General features: G+C 39.5%; 1 protein-coding gene across 1 annotated transcript in view; it reads right to left on the reverse strand.

The window, feature by feature from the left end:
* The window catches only part of edar (ectodysplasin A receptor), a 32,656-nt gene that overhangs the window by 8,665 nt on the left and 2,004 nt on the right, over window positions 1-21,987 (reverse strand). The window contains exons 2-5 of the mRNA XM_029459465.1: window positions 11,899-11,965; window positions 8,827-8,946; window positions 5,862-6,043; window positions 2,883-2,968 (exon numbers count right to left, since the gene is read on the reverse strand). Of these exons, the coding sequence (XP_029315325.1) occupies window positions 2,883-2,968; window positions 5,862-6,043; window positions 8,827-8,937 (379 nt within the window). The 5' untranslated portion in view covers window positions 8,938-8,946; window positions 11,899-11,965. The remainder of the gene's footprint in view (window positions 1-2,882; window positions 2,969-5,861; window positions 6,044-8,826; window positions 8,947-11,898; window positions 11,966-21,987) is intronic.

Below are 21,987 nucleotides of genomic sequence, written 5' to 3' on the forward strand. Positions count from 1 at the left end.
AAAATGTGATATGAAGCCACGCGTGTCTCCGTAAGGAAAAAGGTGGCGATGGACCGTCTGCCTGCCAAAGAGTAGGCGCAGGCAGTAACACGCTAATCATCTTTCTTTCTCATACACACTGAAGTTTTAATTATCACACACACAGAGCGAGGCAGGAGCCAGGGTAATTTACAGATTACACGGCGAGTGTCAGCCTGCCTTCACCCTGAGCAAGTAGAACTCCCAGCGTTCTGCTCCTTTTTTTATTTACTGTTGGGGGTGCATTATTTTGATGTTCTCTAACATCCAAAGAGGGTTTAATTAAAATGTACCACAGCCTGACTTAACACAAAGGGAGAAATGGAGAATGCTTTCTGTGATTTTAACTTTTATTGAGACTAATCAAACATATCTCAGAAAACATGCATTTACAGCTTGCTTTGCAGAATTGTAAGTTCATCATTCTATCAATCTATAATTGAATGATGCACCACATTAACAATTACACCTTTCTCCAGTTCATTAAAGGTCACACATTGTCAGGTTATTCTCGTGAGTAATCCTTGTACACATGAGCATTATTTTATACTTTTTAACAAATATAACTTGGTATTAAGCAAGCGTTAATATCCAACGAGTATCTCAATAAATGGTTATAATCTTATAGGAAATACACTTATTTGCTTTCTTTCTGATAATTAAATGAGACGATTGATACCACTCATGTCTGTATGATGAGATTTAAGCTACAGTCAGCTGCAGGTTATTTTAGTTTAGCATAACATAAAGACAGGAAATGAGGAAACAGCTAGTCTGGCTCTTTCCAACAGTAACAAAATCCACCTACCAGCAGCTCTAAAGCTTACTAGTTAACACGTTAAACCTTATGTTGTTGGTTTAAACTGCACAAAAAAGTATACAATCAGCAACTTACCGAACCCTGACTTAACATAACATAACTAACCCAAACTAAGTGTTGTCAATCTTTATGCTAAGCTAAGCTCACCCAGAAACAGAAACAATTAGGGTGCTGTTGGTAAGAGACACATACACACACACACACACACACACACACACACACACACACACACACACACACACACACACACACACACACACGCACACACTCCTGCATCTACTTCACACCCTCTCCTTTGCAGGCCCGGGCTGCTTTTTGGGGTTTTTGTCTTTCAAAACACACTCATTAAATATGATACAATAACAATACCATTAATTTCCAGCCTCTTTAATTACACTCAAATGTGGTTTTGAGCAATTATAGGTCCCTAAATATTATTCTAATAGCAGTCTGTATCAGTAAAGGTAAAGAAAAACACTGTTCAGATAAAGTCAACATTCTCTCATTGTTTGATCAACGTGATGTATTTGTCACATGGGGCCAAACCCACAGAGAGCACAGCAGGACAGCGAGAACATCTTCCTCCAGCTTTGCAATAAATACTCATCTTGACACGTTTTGAAAATTGCAAAATGTGACATTGGAAGTCTAATAATCTCATTGCCACTGAAAGATTAGTTTCAATTATTGTGACAAAGATTAAACTTTGAGACAGATTATCCATCTAAATGGTTTAATTATATCGGCACTTATGGCCGTGGAGACGGTTATCTACAGTATTTAATGATATTCTAATGGATTGAGGTCTAATTTTCATGGTGCTTTTAACTCTATCGGAGGCTTTTTATCTTTGAAAAGAGGACACAAGAAGACAATTAATTACAATTGACATGTATCTTTCTCTCCTTTCCTGAGTGTCCAGGGGAGAATTAAAGACAGTTTCAAACCAATGTAATAACAAAGAGGTAGGTAGTGCAAATAGTTGACGACAGGAGGCTAAGAGAGATGCTGTCCGTGATGAATAATACGAAAAAGAGGTCATAATTCCTTTTAAAACTAATAAATGTTACCTAAAAGTTACTAATGACATATGCAAAAAAGAAAAAGAAAACATCGGTCGAGTTAACATTAGCGAGACACCCCAAAGGAGACACTGTGATGATTGAAGATATATTCAAATTCAGTATGACAAATTGACAAATACAGTATAATAAAGTATAATGCTAAATTATGATTTCAATAATGTATTCTGACAAATCACAACGGCCGGGTTGTAACCCTTTAATGTTCCTGCAGCATTATGAGGTGCAGCATCAAAGCTGTTTACACACTGTAGCATATGTATCAAATATACAATCTGCAAAATATCACAAACGTATGTTATGCTTGACTGCCACTTGATCATGAGAACTGTGGAGGCTGATAGTGAATGGTAAACGGAAAAATGGAGACAGCCTCTGGTAAATATTATCGTCCAGAGATATGGTCGCAGCAACAGTTGGCGCGCCACACACACACACACACACACACACACACACACACACACAAATGCATGTACACACAGTGTCAGGTATGCATGGTAATCAGTGTGGTTATGGATAAGCTGCCAAACACCCCTCTGGAGCCAGAACAGCAGAGATGCAGGGAGGGGAGGGGAAGGGGGGGTTGAGACACTCCTTTGTGTCCATTAGCGAGGTCTGCTGACAGGGCAGGACAGTGACCAGAGGGTCCGGCAGAACTCACCGCAACCTCTAACCTCTGATCGTTCCCTCCACCTAAGTCTAAACTTTCAACATCTGCTCCTTCACAGCATGTCCCCTTTTATTTCCTCTCATTTAGACAGACAACTTTAATGTTTGATAGCTTTGAATCCAGCGGAAACTGTGTCGGCGTTTGGACGGAGAAAGCTATAAAGATGAACGTTGAAAAAGAATAAGGGGGAATTTATAGTTGAAAAGAGAATAAAAGGTTGTTGGTACGAAAGGTTGGAGGCGAGCGGAAGGAAGGGGAGGGAGAAACTAGAAAGTGAGGAGGTTGGACTTACATTCTTTGGTGTTGCGTGGTGCGTTCTGGCAGGAGTGGCAAACCATCCCATAGAGGTTCCTGGGTCTGTTTTCCAGCATGTAAAACCTGGGAGACAAAAATAGATGAGTATAAACATGCAACTTGTTAGACTATATAATCAGGTTTCACTAGACCTGGTTAGGCTTACTGGAGAGAAATCACCTGAAGGAAAGGAGAACATTTTCAAATAAAATCAGTTTTAAACAGACTATCGGCAGGTGTGTGTGCGGCATGCGGCCTCCCTACCTTCTAGACATACTGTACCTACACCGTGAATAAGTATGGGGAAGCAGCTGAGGTGAAAAGTTTGCCTCAGTGAAGAAATGTACATAATTGATGCCCTGAAGGCACCAAAAGGTGGCGTGGTACATATTATCGCCCTAAGTCATGAAGCGTCTATTAGGGGAAAGGGGAGAGGAGGGTGAGTCTGTGAATGACTCGTGGTGGTATTAAATCATTTAGGCTTGAGAACATTAGCAGAATTTATTAGAGTATGTACATAATGTTTGCAGCGTGCTGTAATTAATTGATGCCTTCACATATCTGAACATAGTCAGAGAATCTGAGCATCACAAGAAGTCATTTAGGGGTTTCTAAGGTTTTTTGGTTGAGGGAGAGTTGAGGGAATATGATCTGATTTGTTTGAAGGTGATACATTTAGGATTTCTGTTGTTTGACTTTATACACTGTTTTTAACTACGAATGACATCTATTGCAACTGACAATGTGAAAACATCATCACACAGAGCATTAACTCAGATTGTACTCCTTTATTCTTGTTTGTTATATCATATAATCATATCCAGAAAGTCTGGTTAACATTTGTAGATATTTTGCATTCCTATCATTCCTATTCTAAACCCCTAAAAAGAAAAGAAAACCGTTTAGAAGATAAATAGATAGATGGTTATGCACAAACAAAAACTACAACTTATATCAAATTTATTATTATTGTTATTCAGATTAAAAGCGCACCAACTATTTGTCAATAAATAACAAATTATATAAATGATGTTTATTTATCTTCATGAACTCTTTAAAATATTACACGTGCAATAAGGAAAGAGCGAAGGTTTCTGAGCTTCCAGAGAGATGTCATTATTATCACTACTAGTGATGTACTGCTGTGCATTAATATGTCATAAATAATAATCAAGTCCACCTGAACTCATTGTTTGACGATGACTTATAAACATGAATAATTGTACAGTGCTACTGACGTTGCTTCCAGGGAAACCTGCAGATGAACACGTCTGGCACGACAGACTCATTCATATTTTCCTCCAGGTCTTTTTCTCTTCTGAGATATGGACTTTAACTGAACTGTATTGCTACTGTTCAGGCCTGTTCTGTTCTGTACGCAACACGTATGGGCTCTGCTAACGGCAGCGCACAACACCCGTGCATACAGCACAGATCATACAGTTCAGACGCAGATGTAGACATGACCAAACTCAGTGCTCCTGAGAATAAGCAAAAACAGAACGACAGCATCCTGATGTTTGTGCCAATTGCTTCAAGACTTACTTATTCATATATTTCCCACATTTAATCAAAGATAGCTGACGAAATATGATTCAGAAAAATAATAAAACTGTTTTCATTTAGCAAAGATTTATGTGTGAAATAGACCACACAGCAGTAGATGGGAGACCGACATTTAACATGGTGAATGCTGTTAGAAGGTTTGCTGTTGACAAAGCAAGTCAATTTCTACAGTGAGGCGGGAAAAGGGGGGATGATGGATGATGGGAAGGACGAGCAAGGAAGAGAGACAGGAAGGTCTGGTAACGTTTAAATGTCCCTTATTGATATTAATATTTTTAAGTAACGGGGTTGTTGCATCCCGAGCTGTCATGTGAAAATGAAGAAAAGTAGGATTTAGAGTGTGTTTGCAGACAAATGGAGGCAGCGCATCAAAATGAATACAAAAGGGTCGTCCGTTCATGTCAACTCATTCTGTACAAGCACAACGATTTGAATAGTCACACTGTGTGTGTACGCACATTATTCAGTGTGTGGTCCATCATTTATGTGTGCATACAGGTGAGTTCTATTATTTATTGTATTATTTATTAAGTAACATTTAATATTATTAATATTTATTATTATTATTATTATTATTATTATTATTATTATTATTAAAAGCTGAAGATATGGCATCTTTGTCAGAATTCATATATATTCCTACAATAGTAAAAAAAGTAATAAATACATTTGGGATGCATTTGAAAGTACGCGTCTACACTGCCGCTCTTTCTCTGCACGCTCAGAAGTCAAAGACTCTGTTTTGTCTTCCATTATTTGTTTGTTTTTTACCACTTGTAATGAGTATTGCCATGACGCAAAGTTTCCATAGAGATTTTGAAGTCTGATGCCAGAACTTTTCCAGAATTGATTCATGGTGTACAGTGTCGTTGGTGTTAGAATAAATCTCACTGGTGACTTTCTGTGAAGTGTGCAAATCAGGACACCTTATGTGGTTATTTTATGGAAACACTTTTGTAGAAATGTGCTTAGTTTCATGTCACTAAAGCTAATGTCAGGGTGTCTTTAAAGTTACCCTGTCGACTTTCTGTTAACTATTAGCGCTACAGAGCAACTTTTCATGAGTGGGTCCCTATTTTTGTTTGTTCTTGTGACTGCATGAACAATATTGGAGTGATCAATAGGTGGCAGTAATGTGCCAAGACATACAGCCGTGCACCAGGAAGGGAGGAAGAAGACTATTACTGTCGCAATTAAAAACATGGATGTAAACAATGCAAGTTTAAAATGAGTTTGCAATTGATGTATTAGGAAGGAAATGCATTCAACGGCATTGTCTTAGTAAACCTGGCCTTGAATGTAAAGCTGCTTCTGTTCGCTCTATTTTAATACAGTACTGTGTAGTTTAGGTTTTAAGTTGCATTGTAGCAAAGGGGTTTTGATTCTTGTATGAGTGTTTGTGTTGTTTTACCCCGGTAAACAGGGTCCACACTCCGCGTCGCTGTCCGGAGTTCCAGATATGCGAACAGTGGCTTTGTAGAGGGCGTCACAGTCTTTATGTCGTCTGCAGATCTCATACTTCCCTTTGGAATATTTCCCGTGCGGGCACGGCACACAGGCAAAGTCTTCATCCTTCACTCCGTAGCCGCAGGTCTGCAAAATACACACATTCATACATTTGGTTAATATGTCTCTCCTACAGTAGCCTACATTAAATATAATATTATTTTAAATTAACTTAACACTCTTCAGATCAATAGAAGTATTCACAACTGTTCTATGGACACTATACAAAAAAAAAGCACACATGTGTTTCTATCCATGTCCCTTGACGACAAAAGAGAAATCTGATTGGTTGCAGAGGTCAGTGTGTGTGTGTGTGTGTGTGTGTGTGTGTGTGTGTGTGTGTGTGTGTGTGTGTGTGTGTGTGTGTGTGTGTGTGTGTGTGTGTGCGTGCAGCTTCCCATGCCTGGTAGTGTTTAAGAAGACCATTCTAGCATCGATCTCCTCCCATCTCTGTGTGTTAATTCCTCAAAGTGGGTAGTCTGAATAACAGGCCACACACACACTTCAAAAACATACTCACATTTTTGCTTCCTCTCTTTCAACTTTAATTTCCTTCTTACTTTCATCTATGTATTAAAACAAGTCTATGCCTCTTGACTTTGGGCTACAGCAGACTGACTCTCAGAAATCTAATATTCCTTCCCTTCTGTTTGACGTCCCTATGTCTCGGTGTGATTGTTTGATAAAACTTTCCTGAGCTATCGGCAGGATTATGTCGCTTTTGGTTAAAGCTCACTTTAGATCTTTTTTTTTTTCTTTACACAGGATGACCATGGCTCTGCTTCTGTTTGTTCTCTAAAAGCTGCTCCGATTGAAAGCTTCTTTCCTTTCAAAGCAAAATTGTCGCCTCTTGTGTATCATAAATCTAAGAGGGAGGGAGGTGGAAGAAACATAGAATTGACAATCATTTTTTTGCTTTTATTTTGAAAGCTGACAGTAAAGGGAAATGGGGGTGATGACATGCAACAAAGGTCCCAGGCGAAATCGAGCCGGGGAAGTTGTGTTGCATGTTACGCATCTTAAACCGCCAGGCCACAGGGTCCCTCCCTAGGAGTCGAGTAGCTTTCACACGTCATGCAAGCTGACTTGAAACTTCAATACCCAATTATGTAATGTAGCCTCAGCTCGCCGTCCCTTTCATCACTCGGAAATATAAGTTTAACCCCAGTTCATGTTCATGTAAATTAACATGGAATTGTAAATCCAGTTACATCACACGCAATCTGGATACAAGATGCACTTTAAAAGCGTTGTTGTGTGTGTAAGTGTGTGTGAGCACATACTATGTGAAGTCTCTGTTGTGAGCAGGAACCCTGCGGTTATCTCATGATTAAAAGGGTGTCAAGAGACACACACACACACACACACACACACACACACACACACACACACACACACAAATTACAGACTGTGGCACCCGGAGGATCAGACGGGCAGGAGAAAGTGCAGAGGCGACTCTCATCTCGCTGATTAAACTTCTTTCTTCTTTCGTGTTTGTATCGCTCACAAATGGCTAAATTACTCCTTATGACAGAGCTCTGTGCTTATCAGACTGAGCTTCTTATTTTTATTTTACAAGTTCTAACACAAAACATTGTTGGGGATGCTTACTAGAAGCACATGGTAGCTTAGTGAACACAAGGCAGGAAGCAGGGGAGGAAAAAATCAACAAACACAGTTGGAACAATCATGAGATTTGTATGCAATGCTAGCTCATGGAGGTAATAGATCAGAAGAAAGGAAGGAAGGGTTAGGAGTTTTATAATAATAATAATAATAATTGTTCCCAATTTAATGAAGGGTAAAACAACAGAGTTGTTGTTGCTTTGTTGTAAGCCATGTTAGCAGCGTGGCTCTTGTGATAATGTTGGTACGTCTTTTTTTTATTGTTCAAAATCTACAGGATGGATTGTAGGGCTTTGGTTTATGACCAAATGCCTGCAAAGCTAATGACATTCCCATCAGCCTCACTTGTACTTGTACCTGCTAAACGTCAGCATGTTAGCACCTCTGTACCAAAGTACAACCTCAGAGAGCTGCTAACTTTCTCTCTTGGGCTTGTTTTTTGAGATTATTTGTTCTGATTGGAAAAAACTGTATGTGTCTATTGACATATAGTTTCACATCTTTGGTTTAATAATGTTTGAGCTATTATTCAACTTTTCTAATTCAACTTTCAAGAACCATAATTCGAGCAGACTAGTTAGATACATTGGAGTATTTATTGTAATAATTGCACCGGATGATTCATCTTTAATTTCACCAATGTGATATACATGCTGAAAATAGAGAAAATATGCACTTAAATCAACACATGATCGTAAAAAAGTAAAACTACTGCACCCGAATATATTACAGAGACTATAATTCATCCTGTTTGCCCCTTGAGTGCAGCTGTCTCTCTTGAGAGGGTGTGGCTCCCCGGGGTGCCAACTGAAGCGTTTACCTTGACTATGTTTTCTTTGGCTGTCTGCAGACTGACTGACGGAGGCTGAGGCTCTATCTGACTACTGCAAGTAATTCACTGTGATGCATGCCTTCACATCGAAGTCAATGAGAGTAATACACCATGAGAAATTGTTCATTTGAATTTAGGCACTCTTCCCTGTGCAGCTATGTGTACACTACTGTGTGCGTGTGAGTGTGCGTGTGCGTGTGTGTAATGTGGGTGGTCTGAACAAAAATGACACACCGGTTCATAAAGTCAGCTTTCATGCTATTTATCAATTTTGGATGTTTATAATTTGATGTTAAATTATAAGCTTTATCCTATTCCAATTTCTTTGCAACGGCTAAAAGTGGTTTTCGTGTGTGTGTGTGTGTGTGTGTGTGTGTGTGTGTGTGTGTGTGTGTGTGTGTGTGATACTCACCATATGCGGCTCTTGTCCTGGCTGACAATGAGGACAGGCCTGGCAACTGTTACTGGTCTGATTGAAGAATTCGTACTCTCCACAGCTGGAATACTCTGCACTAGCAAACATACAACACACCTGGAGAGAGAGAGAGAGAGAGAGAGAGAGAGAGAGAGAGAGAGAGAGAGAGAGAGAGAGAGAGAGAGAGAGAGAGAGAGAGAGAGAGAGAGAGAGAGAGAGAGACATAGAAAGTGAGAATCTTGCATGACATATCATTAACATTTTGTACGTGTGAAAACAAACATGCTACTAGCTCCACCAAACAATGGAACTGAGGGTTTTTTTGTATGCATTTGCTAATTAATTATTGTAGACATTGATTTATTTTTAATATTTATTTTTAGGTCGAATTCTGTTTTTCTGTTGTCCATAGTATATAAAACAGAAATACAAAAAAAAAAAAAACTAAATCAAATTAGTAAACTCAGGAAGACTTTGATCTTTTTTGTAACATCAGGTTTTTTATAGAATCTTTTATTTTCAAGCTTTTTAAGCTACTGGCTTACTAGTTATAGAGGGTTTTTTTCTGAACCATTTCAATTATTTCTCAGAATAATATACAACACTAGATATTTGTTATTAATATGTGCAGTACGTGTTTGATAAGCACTTAAAGATGACAAAGAAAGACACCGTAAATAATTAATTAATTTGATTTGACATCATTAATCCTCACAGTAAAATGTCTGTATATAAACTGTAGACAAAATGACTTCCTACATTTATCCTTCCTTATTTATTTGTGTAGTCAAACCTCTGCATTATGATTTAAATACAGTATCGGGGACACTAAAACTTGAATTAATTTGTACAAATGGGAGGTTTCTAAATGATTTACACTCAACATCTGCAACAGCAGCAGAGATAAATCACTGCATTGTGTGATGTATTCTTTGTGAAAAAGCAAAGAAAACAAACATCATATCCTAACTTATGTTTATGTTTATCTATTTAAGAAGGGACAATGCACATGAATTAACATGAGCACTTGAGTCCTCTTCATCTGTGAAACTCAGATCAGTGGAGATAATTGTTGGCGTGTGTGTCAAAGAGGGTTTGCACAATACCAGAATGTGCTTATGTGCCTATGTGCTGTATGGGTATCTTGCGTGTGTGTGTGTGTGTGTGTGTGTGTGTGTGTGTGTGTGTGTGTGTGTGTGTGTGTGTGTGTGTGTGTATGTGTGTGTGTGTGTGTGTGTGTGTGTGTGTGTGTGTGTGTGTCTGTGTGTGTGTGTGTGGCATTGTGGCTCACTGTAATAAGTAGCAGCTGGAATTTATAGTTTTACCAGCACACATTGTTCTTTTCCAAACAAACTAACTGACTTTTAAAAATCATCTGCAGTCCAGAAAATGATGGGAGGCAAAGACTGCATGACTAACTCTCTCCGTCTTCTGTCTGTTGTTTTAATAACATCTCCCTATCTTTTTTCTTCCTCATAGCCATATCATGACAGCAGACACAAGACAATGCTTGAGTAAATATACAATTTACACTGCCTGTGTGTATCTGCATCAAGCGTTTGTATGGAGTCCAATCATCTCAGGCCAAGTAATCTGTTTGAAATTTACACCAAAACGAGCTGACCTTTACCTCACACACCTGATCGACACGCTGCAAGCAAAACAATTGTACGACATTGTCCGCTGCTCTTCTTTGTAAGTGTGTCACACAGTTATGGGTCACAGCAGGTATTTAGCAAGCATTGTGTGCGTAGGCATTCACTGACAAGCACTTAGTTTGGCTCTGAAGAAACAGTAATAATGATCTTCTCCACATTTTTCCACAGCTGGAAAAACAAACTTCCTGTCACACCAATTCCACAATGCTTTGGGAGGATATTTAGTCAGGTCAATAGCACAAAGCATGCGGTAGGTCCTTATTGGTATTCCTCACAGTTCAATTTATATTACAGTTTGGCAGCAACACGTTCAATTGTAAACATCATGGAGTGTTTTTATCTTTCATAATCGTCCTTGTGCTTCGGCAACACATGTCAAATTACAACAATAATAATACTATAACTTACCTTACACCTATGAAATGTTATTTTATATACTGTTGGGTAGTTTATTATTTAATATTATGTTTTGCACGTAAAATATTAGTTTGTAAATTAACTACAAACTAGCTGTCAGAATAATGTAGTAAAGTAAAATACAAGTACTTTGAGTTTGCAGGTAAGGACAGTATTTGAGTAAATATACTTAGTTACTTTGACAAATGTATTTTCACATATCGTAACCTCTATTTGAGTGTTGTTTCTGTATGTGATGTTGTACGATATGACTCTACCAGCGTACTTCTCATCTTTCCCAAGAATTGTAGTAAGTGCTTTTAGAATCGGTAGCATTACATTTCTAACGCCACTACTTGGTAGTGTAGTAAATTGACACCACCAACGGAATCCAAATATTTCTTCCTTCTTGCTTGTACACTTGGTGACTGATGAGAAGAAAACAGAGGAGAGGGAGGGTAAGGTGGAGGAGCCTGTCGGGACCTCTGCCAGTGGTTTTCAACATCAAAACAGGCAGATAATCTCTAGATTCCCGGTCAGATTATAAGGAAATCTGCTCTAAAAAAACTCTAAGGTTGACTAATTGGTACAAGTGCTGCAAAGTTGTGCAAGCTGGCACATAAAACCAGTGCAGTGCCAAGAGTGGAGTCGACGGTAGCTGTGATTCATATTGATTGACTAATAAGAGTTTCTGAGGATACCTGAAATATGATGATGGTTTTGGAGTTATGCTGCTGCTTGACGGTATTTTAAAGAGGGAAAGGAGAACGGAAGAAGAAAGGAGGAGGTGAAGAAGAGGAAGACAAGACAAAAACAAAGAGCTGTAGAGTGAGAGTGGGAAAATGGAGTGAATGAATTATTGAAAAATGAAGTCAAAGTAAACATGAATTAGTTTGGGATTAGAACTATTTGAAGAAAAGCTTGATAAGGAGTTAAGAAGTTAATTAAAGTAGGAGGACGTGGAAAATGAAAGAGGATGAGACAAGAAACAAAGGTTAAGAATAAAAAAACTTACCAATAGTGACTGACAGAAAGACGGACTTTTTCTGACCTCTCCTCTCTGACATGTTTGCGTCTTCTTCCTGGAGACAAGAGACAAAGACAAAAAGAAAAGGTCACTTACTTGTAACAACAGATGTTCTGCGATCGATCTTCTGCACCAAACTTCATTTACCAAACAGCACTGTCATGACTCTAAAGGCGTTCCTGCCAACGGTAGTGCTGTCAGTGGGCACGTTGTGTGTCTGTGTGGCCCAGATGAGTTCACTGTCCCGTTACCATCACGTCATCGCCCATAAACATGTAATAGCAACAGAACAGCCCATGGCATTCCTCTGGCTCATAACTGCGAGCACACATCACCGTTGGCTAACCTCTCCTTGAATAAAGGATGGTGATATCACGTAATAATTATCCGCCTATTTCTTTGTTATGTCTCTCTTGTGCTAGGCTAAAGTTTTTGTCAAAAACCCAAAACTTAGTTGAAACGCTCGTAAAAACATCTTTCAAGTCTGGTATCACACTAGTTAAGAACTTTATTTCAGCTCCACGTAATTGAGGTTAAAGTAAAATAAAATGGCTGAGATGCTTGTTCAGGTCCTACAAACGCACACTGGCGGTGACTCTGAAGTGGGCGTTGGGTAAACAGTCATTGTAAGATTGTGTGTTTGTTTTTTTACGAGTGAAATGATGGTTGGATTTTGGATGTGTTTGTTTTAATGCTCGTAACACTTCATAAAGTACGTGTGTGTATTTCTCTCAATGAGGCATAAATGGACGTATTTGTGCGTTCGTGTGAGTGCATGCTGCCTGCATGTGGTAATGTGTAATTGTTTGTTTATTTCTTTGTACATCTGCAAGATGGTGCCTGCGATTGTATTTACTGTGTGTTTGTCCTCGTTCGGTCTGAGAGTGAAGCGTCCCTGTGTGGCTGTGTGTGCTTGTGCGAGTGTAAATAATGTTGTCACTGTAATTGAATAGATATGTGTTGGCCGGGGTCTTTCGGTATAAAGAATCAACCCTTAAGGCACGTTTGAATATAAACGGTATAAAGCCAAGAATCACTCATACAAAAGGTTCGGCACAATTTGCAAACAAATAAAAAAGATGCAATCAGAAAACACAGAGTGCTCTCAGAAGGAGGGGAAAGTGGAACACACGGACTAATTTGGCACGTTTAATACTAACACAGCACAAGCAACTTGCATGCTTGATTAAACAGCACCATGTTGACTTTAAAGGGCCGCACTATAAATAACACCTCACATTTCCCAAGCATGCCACTAGGTTTTTATCTTTGTCGTTCTTTCAAATGTGTGTGTGTGCGTGCGTGTGTGTGTGTGTGTGTGTGTGTGTGTGTGCGTGTGTGTGTGTGCGTGTGTGTGTGTGTGTGGCTGCACAGATAAGGGCATGCCGAGTGAACGCTGCTTCTGTCAGCTTCCACAAACACTGTGGAGCTGCTAGTTGTTAAATTACTCTTTCCAATTATAGTTTGCGTCTAATCTACAAGTAATTACAAGGTTACATTCAATATTCTAAACTACAAAACTCTACCATATCGGTGTCATTAAGGCCTACAGGGAATCAAATACAAAATCCTTTGATTAACTCAGCGAGTTGATAAATTAATTTTCTGGCCATTAAGATTAAATAAAAACACCATAAATTGCTGTTTCCCGCAAGTTGTATAATGATTCATATGAGACACAGAAAGGAGAAATGGATACTAACTATATCAAGAACATTACATTACATTCATTTTCACAGCTAAATAAGACTTGATTTCATATTTACGTACATTGGATTAGTAAAGAAGAGTATCAGTGGGGAAGTTAAAGCATGCACACACACACACACACACACACACACACACACATACACTTTTAATTACTGTTATTAAGTACATTTCTGATGGAGTCTCTTTGAGTGTTAATTATATGAAAGAAAGATGCAGGTGGATGTATTATATGTATATAGATACTTTTCTTGGATCTAAGGCTTCGGTCTGATTTCCTGGTTTTAGAGGAGACCCTGTGACACACTAAACCCTGCGCCACATCTGCTCACACACAGTCCTGAAGGAAACACATGAGCACATTGTGCTCAAACTGATGCAAGACGACAAACAGACAACCTTTTACTGGGATTACTTTTAACTCATATGGAACCAATATACATTTAATGTCAACTGATCTTTTTATCTTACTTTTTAATCTATATTAAAACTAAATAAGTCTCTTCAGGGAAGTAATAATATACTTTGTATGTGTTGTAGTGTGAGCACAGCAGTATTATGAGTGTGGAGGTCTGTGCATAGACTGTATATAAGAATTGGACATAGTCGCCGTGATGTTACACATTGGTTTGTGTTTGGTTTTGAAGCCTCGAGTTTGGCGTTTTGACTCTCGCCATCTTGGTTTTTGGAACTGGAAGTGACACGAGAGCAAAGTAGCAAAGGACATCCAAATGCTGAACAAGATATTTTTAGGCGACCAAAATGTTACAATGTACTTTCATGAACTGAAAACACAGTGTTAAAGATGTAAGACGAAAAAATGAAGAGTACCCAAACCGGACAACGCCATGGTAGCAACTTGTCAATCACATGGTAGCCACGCCCTAAAGCATACCCTTTATTGTCTATTTTACTCTAAATGAGAGCATAATTAAAAAATGCATATTATGCTGTAATGAAGAAGACTTGCAACTAGTGATTGAGACCATAAACTTGTCAGGAAAATGTTTACTGAGGTAATAAATTAAGTAAGAAGAAGGGTCAATTTCTCATAGACTTCAATACAATCCAACGTCTTGGAGTCAGCCCCTGCTGGACGTTTGAAAGAATGCAGGTTTAGGGAAATTCTGCCGCTTGGGTCTAAGTAGCAGATTACGGTATTTGACTTTTTTATAACAACAGATAGCACAGATTTTATTAACCATTAGACATTTAGACTACTTTTAGCTGTCTAACCCTAACCATGCCATAACAAATAATAATAAAAAAGAAAATAAATGCACTGACACTGTAGTTTTGTCATAAAAGCATGTCATTGTTTTTGATTGATGCGCCTTAAGGTCAGAACAGGTAAATTGAAGACATTTAGAGCTGAACTTCGAATGCACTTTAAGCTGTCGGAAGTGTGTGTGTGTGTGTGTGTGTGTGTGTGTGTGTGTGTGTGTGTGTGTGTGTGTGTGTGTGTGTGTGTGTGTGTGTGTGGGTGTGTGTGTGTTTGAGATGGAAAGGGAGAGGAGGAAGCCGCCATTATCTGTTATCTGAGGTCAAAATCTGTCTGTCTGGCTCCAAACCTCTGATTTCACTCGTCCATGTCGCAGACTTGAGTGAAAAACCTTTTGATGTTCGATGATGTCTAATTCCCCGACCCCGAGGGTTTGATCGTGCATAATTACAGCTTCAACACAAACACACACACACACACGCCCACACACGCACACACACACACACACACACACACACACACACACACACACACACACACACACACACACACACACACACACGCACATGAAAAACATACACAAACACACATTAACATATACAGTGGATATATGGCCTATAAATACACACAGAGCTGGTTTCTGAGGACAAGTACGCTTAAATACACAAGACCTTGTGGTAAGACCACAACCGGTGTGTGTGTGTGTGTGTGTGTGTGTGTGTGTGTGTGTGTGTGTGTGTGTGTGTGTGTGTGTGTGTGTGTGTGTGACTGTGTGTGTGTGTATGGGGTTGTGTGTTGCTGCCGAAGAGATAAAAGGGCACTTTTTTCATCAGGAAATGAAGAACTGCCAAATGGCTGTGGACCCCCTCAAGGCTACTCATTATGGGGTTCAAGTGATGCGCACGCACACACACACACACACACACACACCGCTGTGTTTGAAGATTCTCTCTTCTGATACTGTTCTACCTCTTTCCTCTCTCTCTCTCTCTCTCTCTCTCTCTCTCTCTCTCTCTCTCTCTCTCTCTCTCTCTCTCTCTCTAACACTCGCTCTCTCTGTCGAGGCAGGTCTGAGATGAAAGTCAGCCCAAGTTTTTCCCTCCCGAGGGTATTAATCTTCTAACGACCGCATAATCTCCGATAAATAACCCTTCTGTCTTAAGCAGTGCCATTACCAGGTAGAGTCTACTACGCAGTGCTTTGTGGCACCGGTAGATTACATCGATTGTACTGGGCAGCTGACATTTTTCTGGATGAACATCTTTTAAAAGCTGTATTGTGCAACGCCTGCTAGACTTTTTTTTTAAATGTCAAACTCCGTTTTCCCCACCCTTCATAGCATTTGACTGCTCTTTGTGTCATCAGAGCAAACCCAATATGGAATTCCACATAACTATGGGAAGACTATTTACTCTGCTTCACTAAAATAAATACACAATAACAAACCCATTAACCGCAAAAATTCATACAATGCGTTTTAATGAGATCTAAACGAAGACATCTTTCATCAGAGTTCCCTGGCCTACAGTGACAAGCATAATGCCTTAATATCGCGAGCTTCAAAGCAGAATTAAATCTGTATTGATATGGGCTGCCGCTAAATTTGACAGCCAAATGTGATAGAATAAGCTAAAAGTCATTATGGAGAGATTTAGACCCTGTAGGTGAAAGGGAGGGTTGCCATATGGAAATTCCCATAGATAATCACACAAGCTCACATACATTAAGTTGACAGTTAATGTTAATTCTCTACACTCTTCAGAAGGAACCACCCATACCTGCCCGTCAGTCTCTTGTTATCCATCCTTGTGTTTGTATCCTTTGTGGTAATGCTTTAGACCTTACTGTGTAAGTACACTGTGTGTTATTTTGCTTCTTTTTTTTTATAGGAAATTCATCATGGTCATTAATAAGTTACTCATATCTCTGACAGCACAATCATACTGACAAATATGCTTTGGTCTTTTATAAGCAGTAGAGTCTCACTTTTTCCAGACATTCCAGGTCATTTAGCAGACGCTCTTATCCAGAGCGACTTACAGTGAACTAACTACAGGGACAGTCTCCCTGGAGCAACTGAGGGTTAAGTGCCTTGCTCAGGGGCACAATGGTGGCAGTCCTGGTATTGAACTCACAACCATCTGGTGTTCTGTTTGGAAGCCGTACCACTAGGCCATCACCACACCACCTGCATGATTAGTCTATGGTGGGTCACTTTTTCCACCCAGAGTGCACGCCCACTTCCCTACGCACTTCAGCCTTTTGTCATTCCTAACTTTGTCGTCGGCCTCAGGAGGGCTGCTGTGTAACTTTAGGAAGATTCACAATATATTCACAAGATCCCAGGATTCCAGGGCCAACCAGAAGCAGTCACTAATACAGTGACGATAGACAGCGTAGGGAGTAGGTCAGGACTTTAACCCGGGAGAAAGCTATTTGTGTCCTGTGTGACCCGTTTACTTATTTGTTACATAACTTCCATACTTAGGATACGCCACTTCCATAGTTATTTTAACCCTAACCACAATCTTTTCCTAAACCTAACCATGTACTTTTGTTGCCTTAACACGTTCTGCACTGCCGGGGCTTAGACAGGCACACTGATCGCTCCTGTTGCTGAACATTCGTGGGAAAACACAAGAACAAATACAAAGAAAACTTTTTGTAAGAAATAAAATGAACCGATGAGGATACGTTGAGCCAACAACCTACGGTATGCAGTGTATTGTAGTTTATTGTTACGAGCATGAGCTAAAGCTTGGGATAAATCCAGTAACTACACCCTTTGATATGATCTTTAGTTGCCACCATATTTAGGTGTTGAATCCCAAAACAGAAATTAGCCCCAGATATTCGGTATGTACGCTAAACCTTCCGACTACCATCTTTGTTTGGCACTTTTGCTGTTGTTCTTTAGTTTTACTCGAGCATTTAATGGATACCACACTGTTAACCAGTGTTAAGCATTGCTCTTTCTGTCTCTGTTTCCCTCGTCTCATTGATTTAGTTCCACTCATTCATTTCACAATAAGTCTGTTTCTCTGCATCGTTCTGTGTCTTTCTACCCTTCTTGTCGTTCAGTACGATTGCCCAAGAATTGTGTGGGAAACGTCTTTTCACCATCAGTGTTTAACCCTGTAACGTCTATTCATTACGCTATTCGATAATGACTTCCTGCCCGATTAAGTAATAGGCCAATCAGTGGCAAAGGAACTCGGCCAGGAAGCAAACCAATGAAGAAGATGAAGAATGAGGTTATGGGTGGTTTGTGGGCTCTTCCATAGCACTTAATTTCTGATGACAATTAAATCAGTAGCATGTGGATCTAGGAGACTCTGTCATCCTGGTTTTGGTATTTTTAAAAGGAAAATCTGTTTTCCATTGAAATTATTATTTTTAAATAGGTTTTAAATCTAATGATCCATAAAAAAACATTATATGCAAGAAAGGCTTGTTATACAAATGACAATGTTAGGGCTGGACTGTTTGTGCTGACATTGTTTGACTTCAGCTGCTGTTAGCAGATTTTTTTTTGCAATATTTGATAGCTTTAGCCATTTACACCGTCAGTCTCAATGTCTCACTCTAAACAAAATATCATTTTGGCCCCACAGCTAACCAATCTATTGCTTTAACCCTACCATAAACACGCTCTCACATATAACTCTCACATATAATCCCTCCGCTTCCCGACCATAAACAAGTTCCAAAGTTAATCAATGTGCTGCTTTATCCCTAAAAAAAGCCAATTACTTTATCCTTTTACAGACCCGGGCTCAACTTGCCAAATCCAAGCAAGATCTCAAACACATGTTACAAACTCTGACCGCCTGCCTGTTTGTGTGTGCGTGCATAAACGCCTCAAATAAATCCTGCTGTTCCAGCCAACCAAGCAGCCAGTATATCACACTCGTCAGCTTTGAGCCCCTGACGGAAGGAGAAATAGTCTTCATTAGCTTCACTTCACAAATCAATGTAGATCCCGTTCTGTAAATTTAAGCATTGTGTATTTCTAACAACTTCTCTCTTCATCAGGGCTGCCAACTAAGTGTACAACTTCACGCTAAATCAAACAAAAGTGATCTTTAACAGTAACAATTATACATATAGCTAGCAATCTAAACACCAGAGACATAAAACAGTTAACTGGCAAAAAGAACTTCAGCCAAGTGTGTTTGTAGATAAAACAGGAACATTGTGGATTTCCCCTCTATCAAGTCTCTGCAGTCTGTCATTTACACCTCTCGCACTCACTCTCACAAGACTTTAGACTGGATGGTTGGACCTCAATCTCAGCTTTTCCACTCAAGTAGGTTCACGATAAAGACCTTAAACAAAAACACCTACTACAACGTGAATGTAATTGTGAATGATGAGGATATTATAATCAGATAAACTTTTCTGACAATAGTCTATAATCATCAGAAAAAAAGAAATCGGTTTCATTTAGTATTATACCATGCCATTAACTGTATAATCATCTACCTGCGCTTCTAATAATCTGCGTCAAAACACACCTCTGTACACTCTGACTTTCAATAATCATTCCAAGTGTGTGTTCAAGAACTTGGCCAATCCACTTTTAAGTAATTATAAGTGCCCCTACTGTCTTCTTTTCAGAAGTGAATGATGAAGGAGGAATGTGCTGCTGGCATTTTGTCTCCTTTCTATGATTTGGAGGCAGCTGGAGAGTAAATAGACGGGTGGCGGCGGCGCTGTCAGTCAAGATCGACCAAACACTTTCACCTTCAGCTGAATCAGACCGGGAGTGTGTTTCTAAACAGAAATCCCTGATTGGAAGAAAGATCAGAGAGACAGCACTGTATTTCCACTTTACATTAATCATTATGATCACATTGCACTACTGACAAGTTTGCTGATGTTCGTTCCCAGTCTCCTTGCAGGTCTTTATCAGAGCTAAAGGAAGTCAAACTCAGTGAACAAAGTAGCTATCAAGGCTCAGATATCAGGAACTAAATGAGCCAGAAAAGATAAGTCTCATTTGCAACATGATGACCGTCTAAGTTTGATGTGAAAATAAACCCATGATTAAAGTGACTTTGGAGACTGGAGCAAACCTCAGACAACAGCTGGCTCTCGTCTGCCTGACTAAATATCCATTTACTCCGACCCCGTCCAACTGCAGCATCGCGGTTTATCAGTGTGAACTGTATTTTCACAGGAGTGTCAAAACATGCTCTGCAGTAACTTGAATTTCCACCAACAAATCAAGAGTAGTATACTGGGACACACAAAGAGTTGGTGGCTCAAATGTCACCTACAGAAGAAAGAATGTGATTCACTGACGGAAAGACTTCATTATTTCCTTAAATAATGTGCAGATTTTCTTTTAAAGCAGAAACATGAGCAGAGCAATACATCAAAATGTGTGTGTGTTTCCGTACATGCACACATCTGTGTGTGATGTTTCTTCATCTCTCTTCATCTTTTGATTGCTTTAATTACAGACTTACTGTCAGCTTCCCACTCTGTACGCAGGAAAAACAAACTCTGAGGGCACATGAAGAGAAGTCACACGCACTCACACACTTAACACACACCTATCCCAGCTCCAGTCAGTCAGTAGGCTCTTTGATTCCCTGCCTGCCGGTGATCTGTCTTTCATCGTCTCCTCTCCCTGTTCCCTTGTTCCCCTCTTCCCCTCTTTAGCTCTGCTGGGGCAGAACATCTCTCTGTCTCTGTCTCTGTTTATTTTGCAGTGGCTGTAGGTGGAAAGCCTAATCTGCAACCAGGAATCCGTCTGTACGTCTTATTGCTGCCTTCCAACTAACCTACAATAAAGGGACTGAAAAACAATACCATCCTCTCAACTAAAACAGGTCTACATATTAGGATGGATATGTTTCTTGACAATACAGAAGAGTCAGAGTCTTAAAGAGTCTTAAAACAAATCTGAGGGCCCCTGGAATCTTTCTTGCATGTGGATAATTCTAGTCGTTGAAGCAGCAGCTAGTCAGGAATCTTCAAAGTGCAAATCCTCATCAATCCTTTAAAAAGGTAAAGACTTAAGAATTTAAGTAGTTACTTAGAGGGATCAAAGTTGAAGACCAACAGAAGCCTTCACGCCTACTTCTGCTTGAACCTATTTTCAACCCGCCATCAGGAGGGCGTAATACAGATCGCACCCCAGATCCAGCATCTGCACAGGTGCCCCCGACCAACACACACAATCCCTCCCCAGCTTCCCACCTGACAATACATTTTTCACCAACCACACATGATGTGCAGGAGCCAGCACACAACCATCTGTTTAAGCTTCATTTGAAGGCCAAAGCTCTCATGTATTTTTGTTTTCAAGACCTGATGCAGTTTTTCTGCTTTTCCACAATGTAACATGAAGTGCCTGATCTCCTGTCACAGTACTCTGTATAGAAGACGTTGATGACTAACTGAAGAAGGTTCCCCATACAGAGACTCTTCAGTAGACACAAACTAGACCACAAACCCCAACTTGCTCCCTGCGGCACGCATGAAGAGGTTTCAGTATTGGTTTGTTCAATTGTCTACGGTGCGCATGGGGATCTAATAATGATGAGAGTATAAACCATGATTAGAAAAGGTTGTTTCTTTTTGCTTTTATGTTGCTTTGCTGCGATTATTGCAAGAAATGCAGCTACCTCCTACTGGAGGCCCCTCGGGAGTCCTGAAGCTGCCTGTGTTACATGTGAGTTGTCTGTCCTGGTGACTGTGAGTTATGCTGCAGTTATTAGTGTACATTGTCAGATGAAGACTTTTTTGTTTGCTCTTTTAAGAAACATGTGCTTCAGTTTGAGCTGTACACACTTAGCAGTGTTGAACACATACAGATCCTCGGCACACTAATGCAAAATATAAATTATAGATTCAATTTATAACCTGTATTTCAGTGAATTATTTCTTGGTTCATTTCAGAATCCCCCATTTCAATCCCACTAATAGAGCTGAAAAGCCCTATAAATGTACTTTACTGTATACATTACCACTGCTTATATGCTTTTAGTAATCTCAACAGAGATTTGATTTATATGTATGAATACAATCAAGTACGATATATTAGTATGTTTGTTTCATTAAACTGTGACTTTACTTTAATGCAAGTACTTTTTATGTTTTTCTATTGAATAATAATGCACATTATGTCAGCTACT

The sequence above is a fragment of the Cottoperca gobio genome, chromosome 21 (assembly GCF_900634415.1).
Source record: "Cottoperca gobio chromosome 21, fCotGob3.1, whole genome shotgun sequence".
In the NCBI taxonomy this organism is placed as follows: domain Eukaryota; kingdom Metazoa; phylum Chordata; class Actinopteri; order Perciformes; family Bovichtidae; genus Cottoperca; species Cottoperca gobio.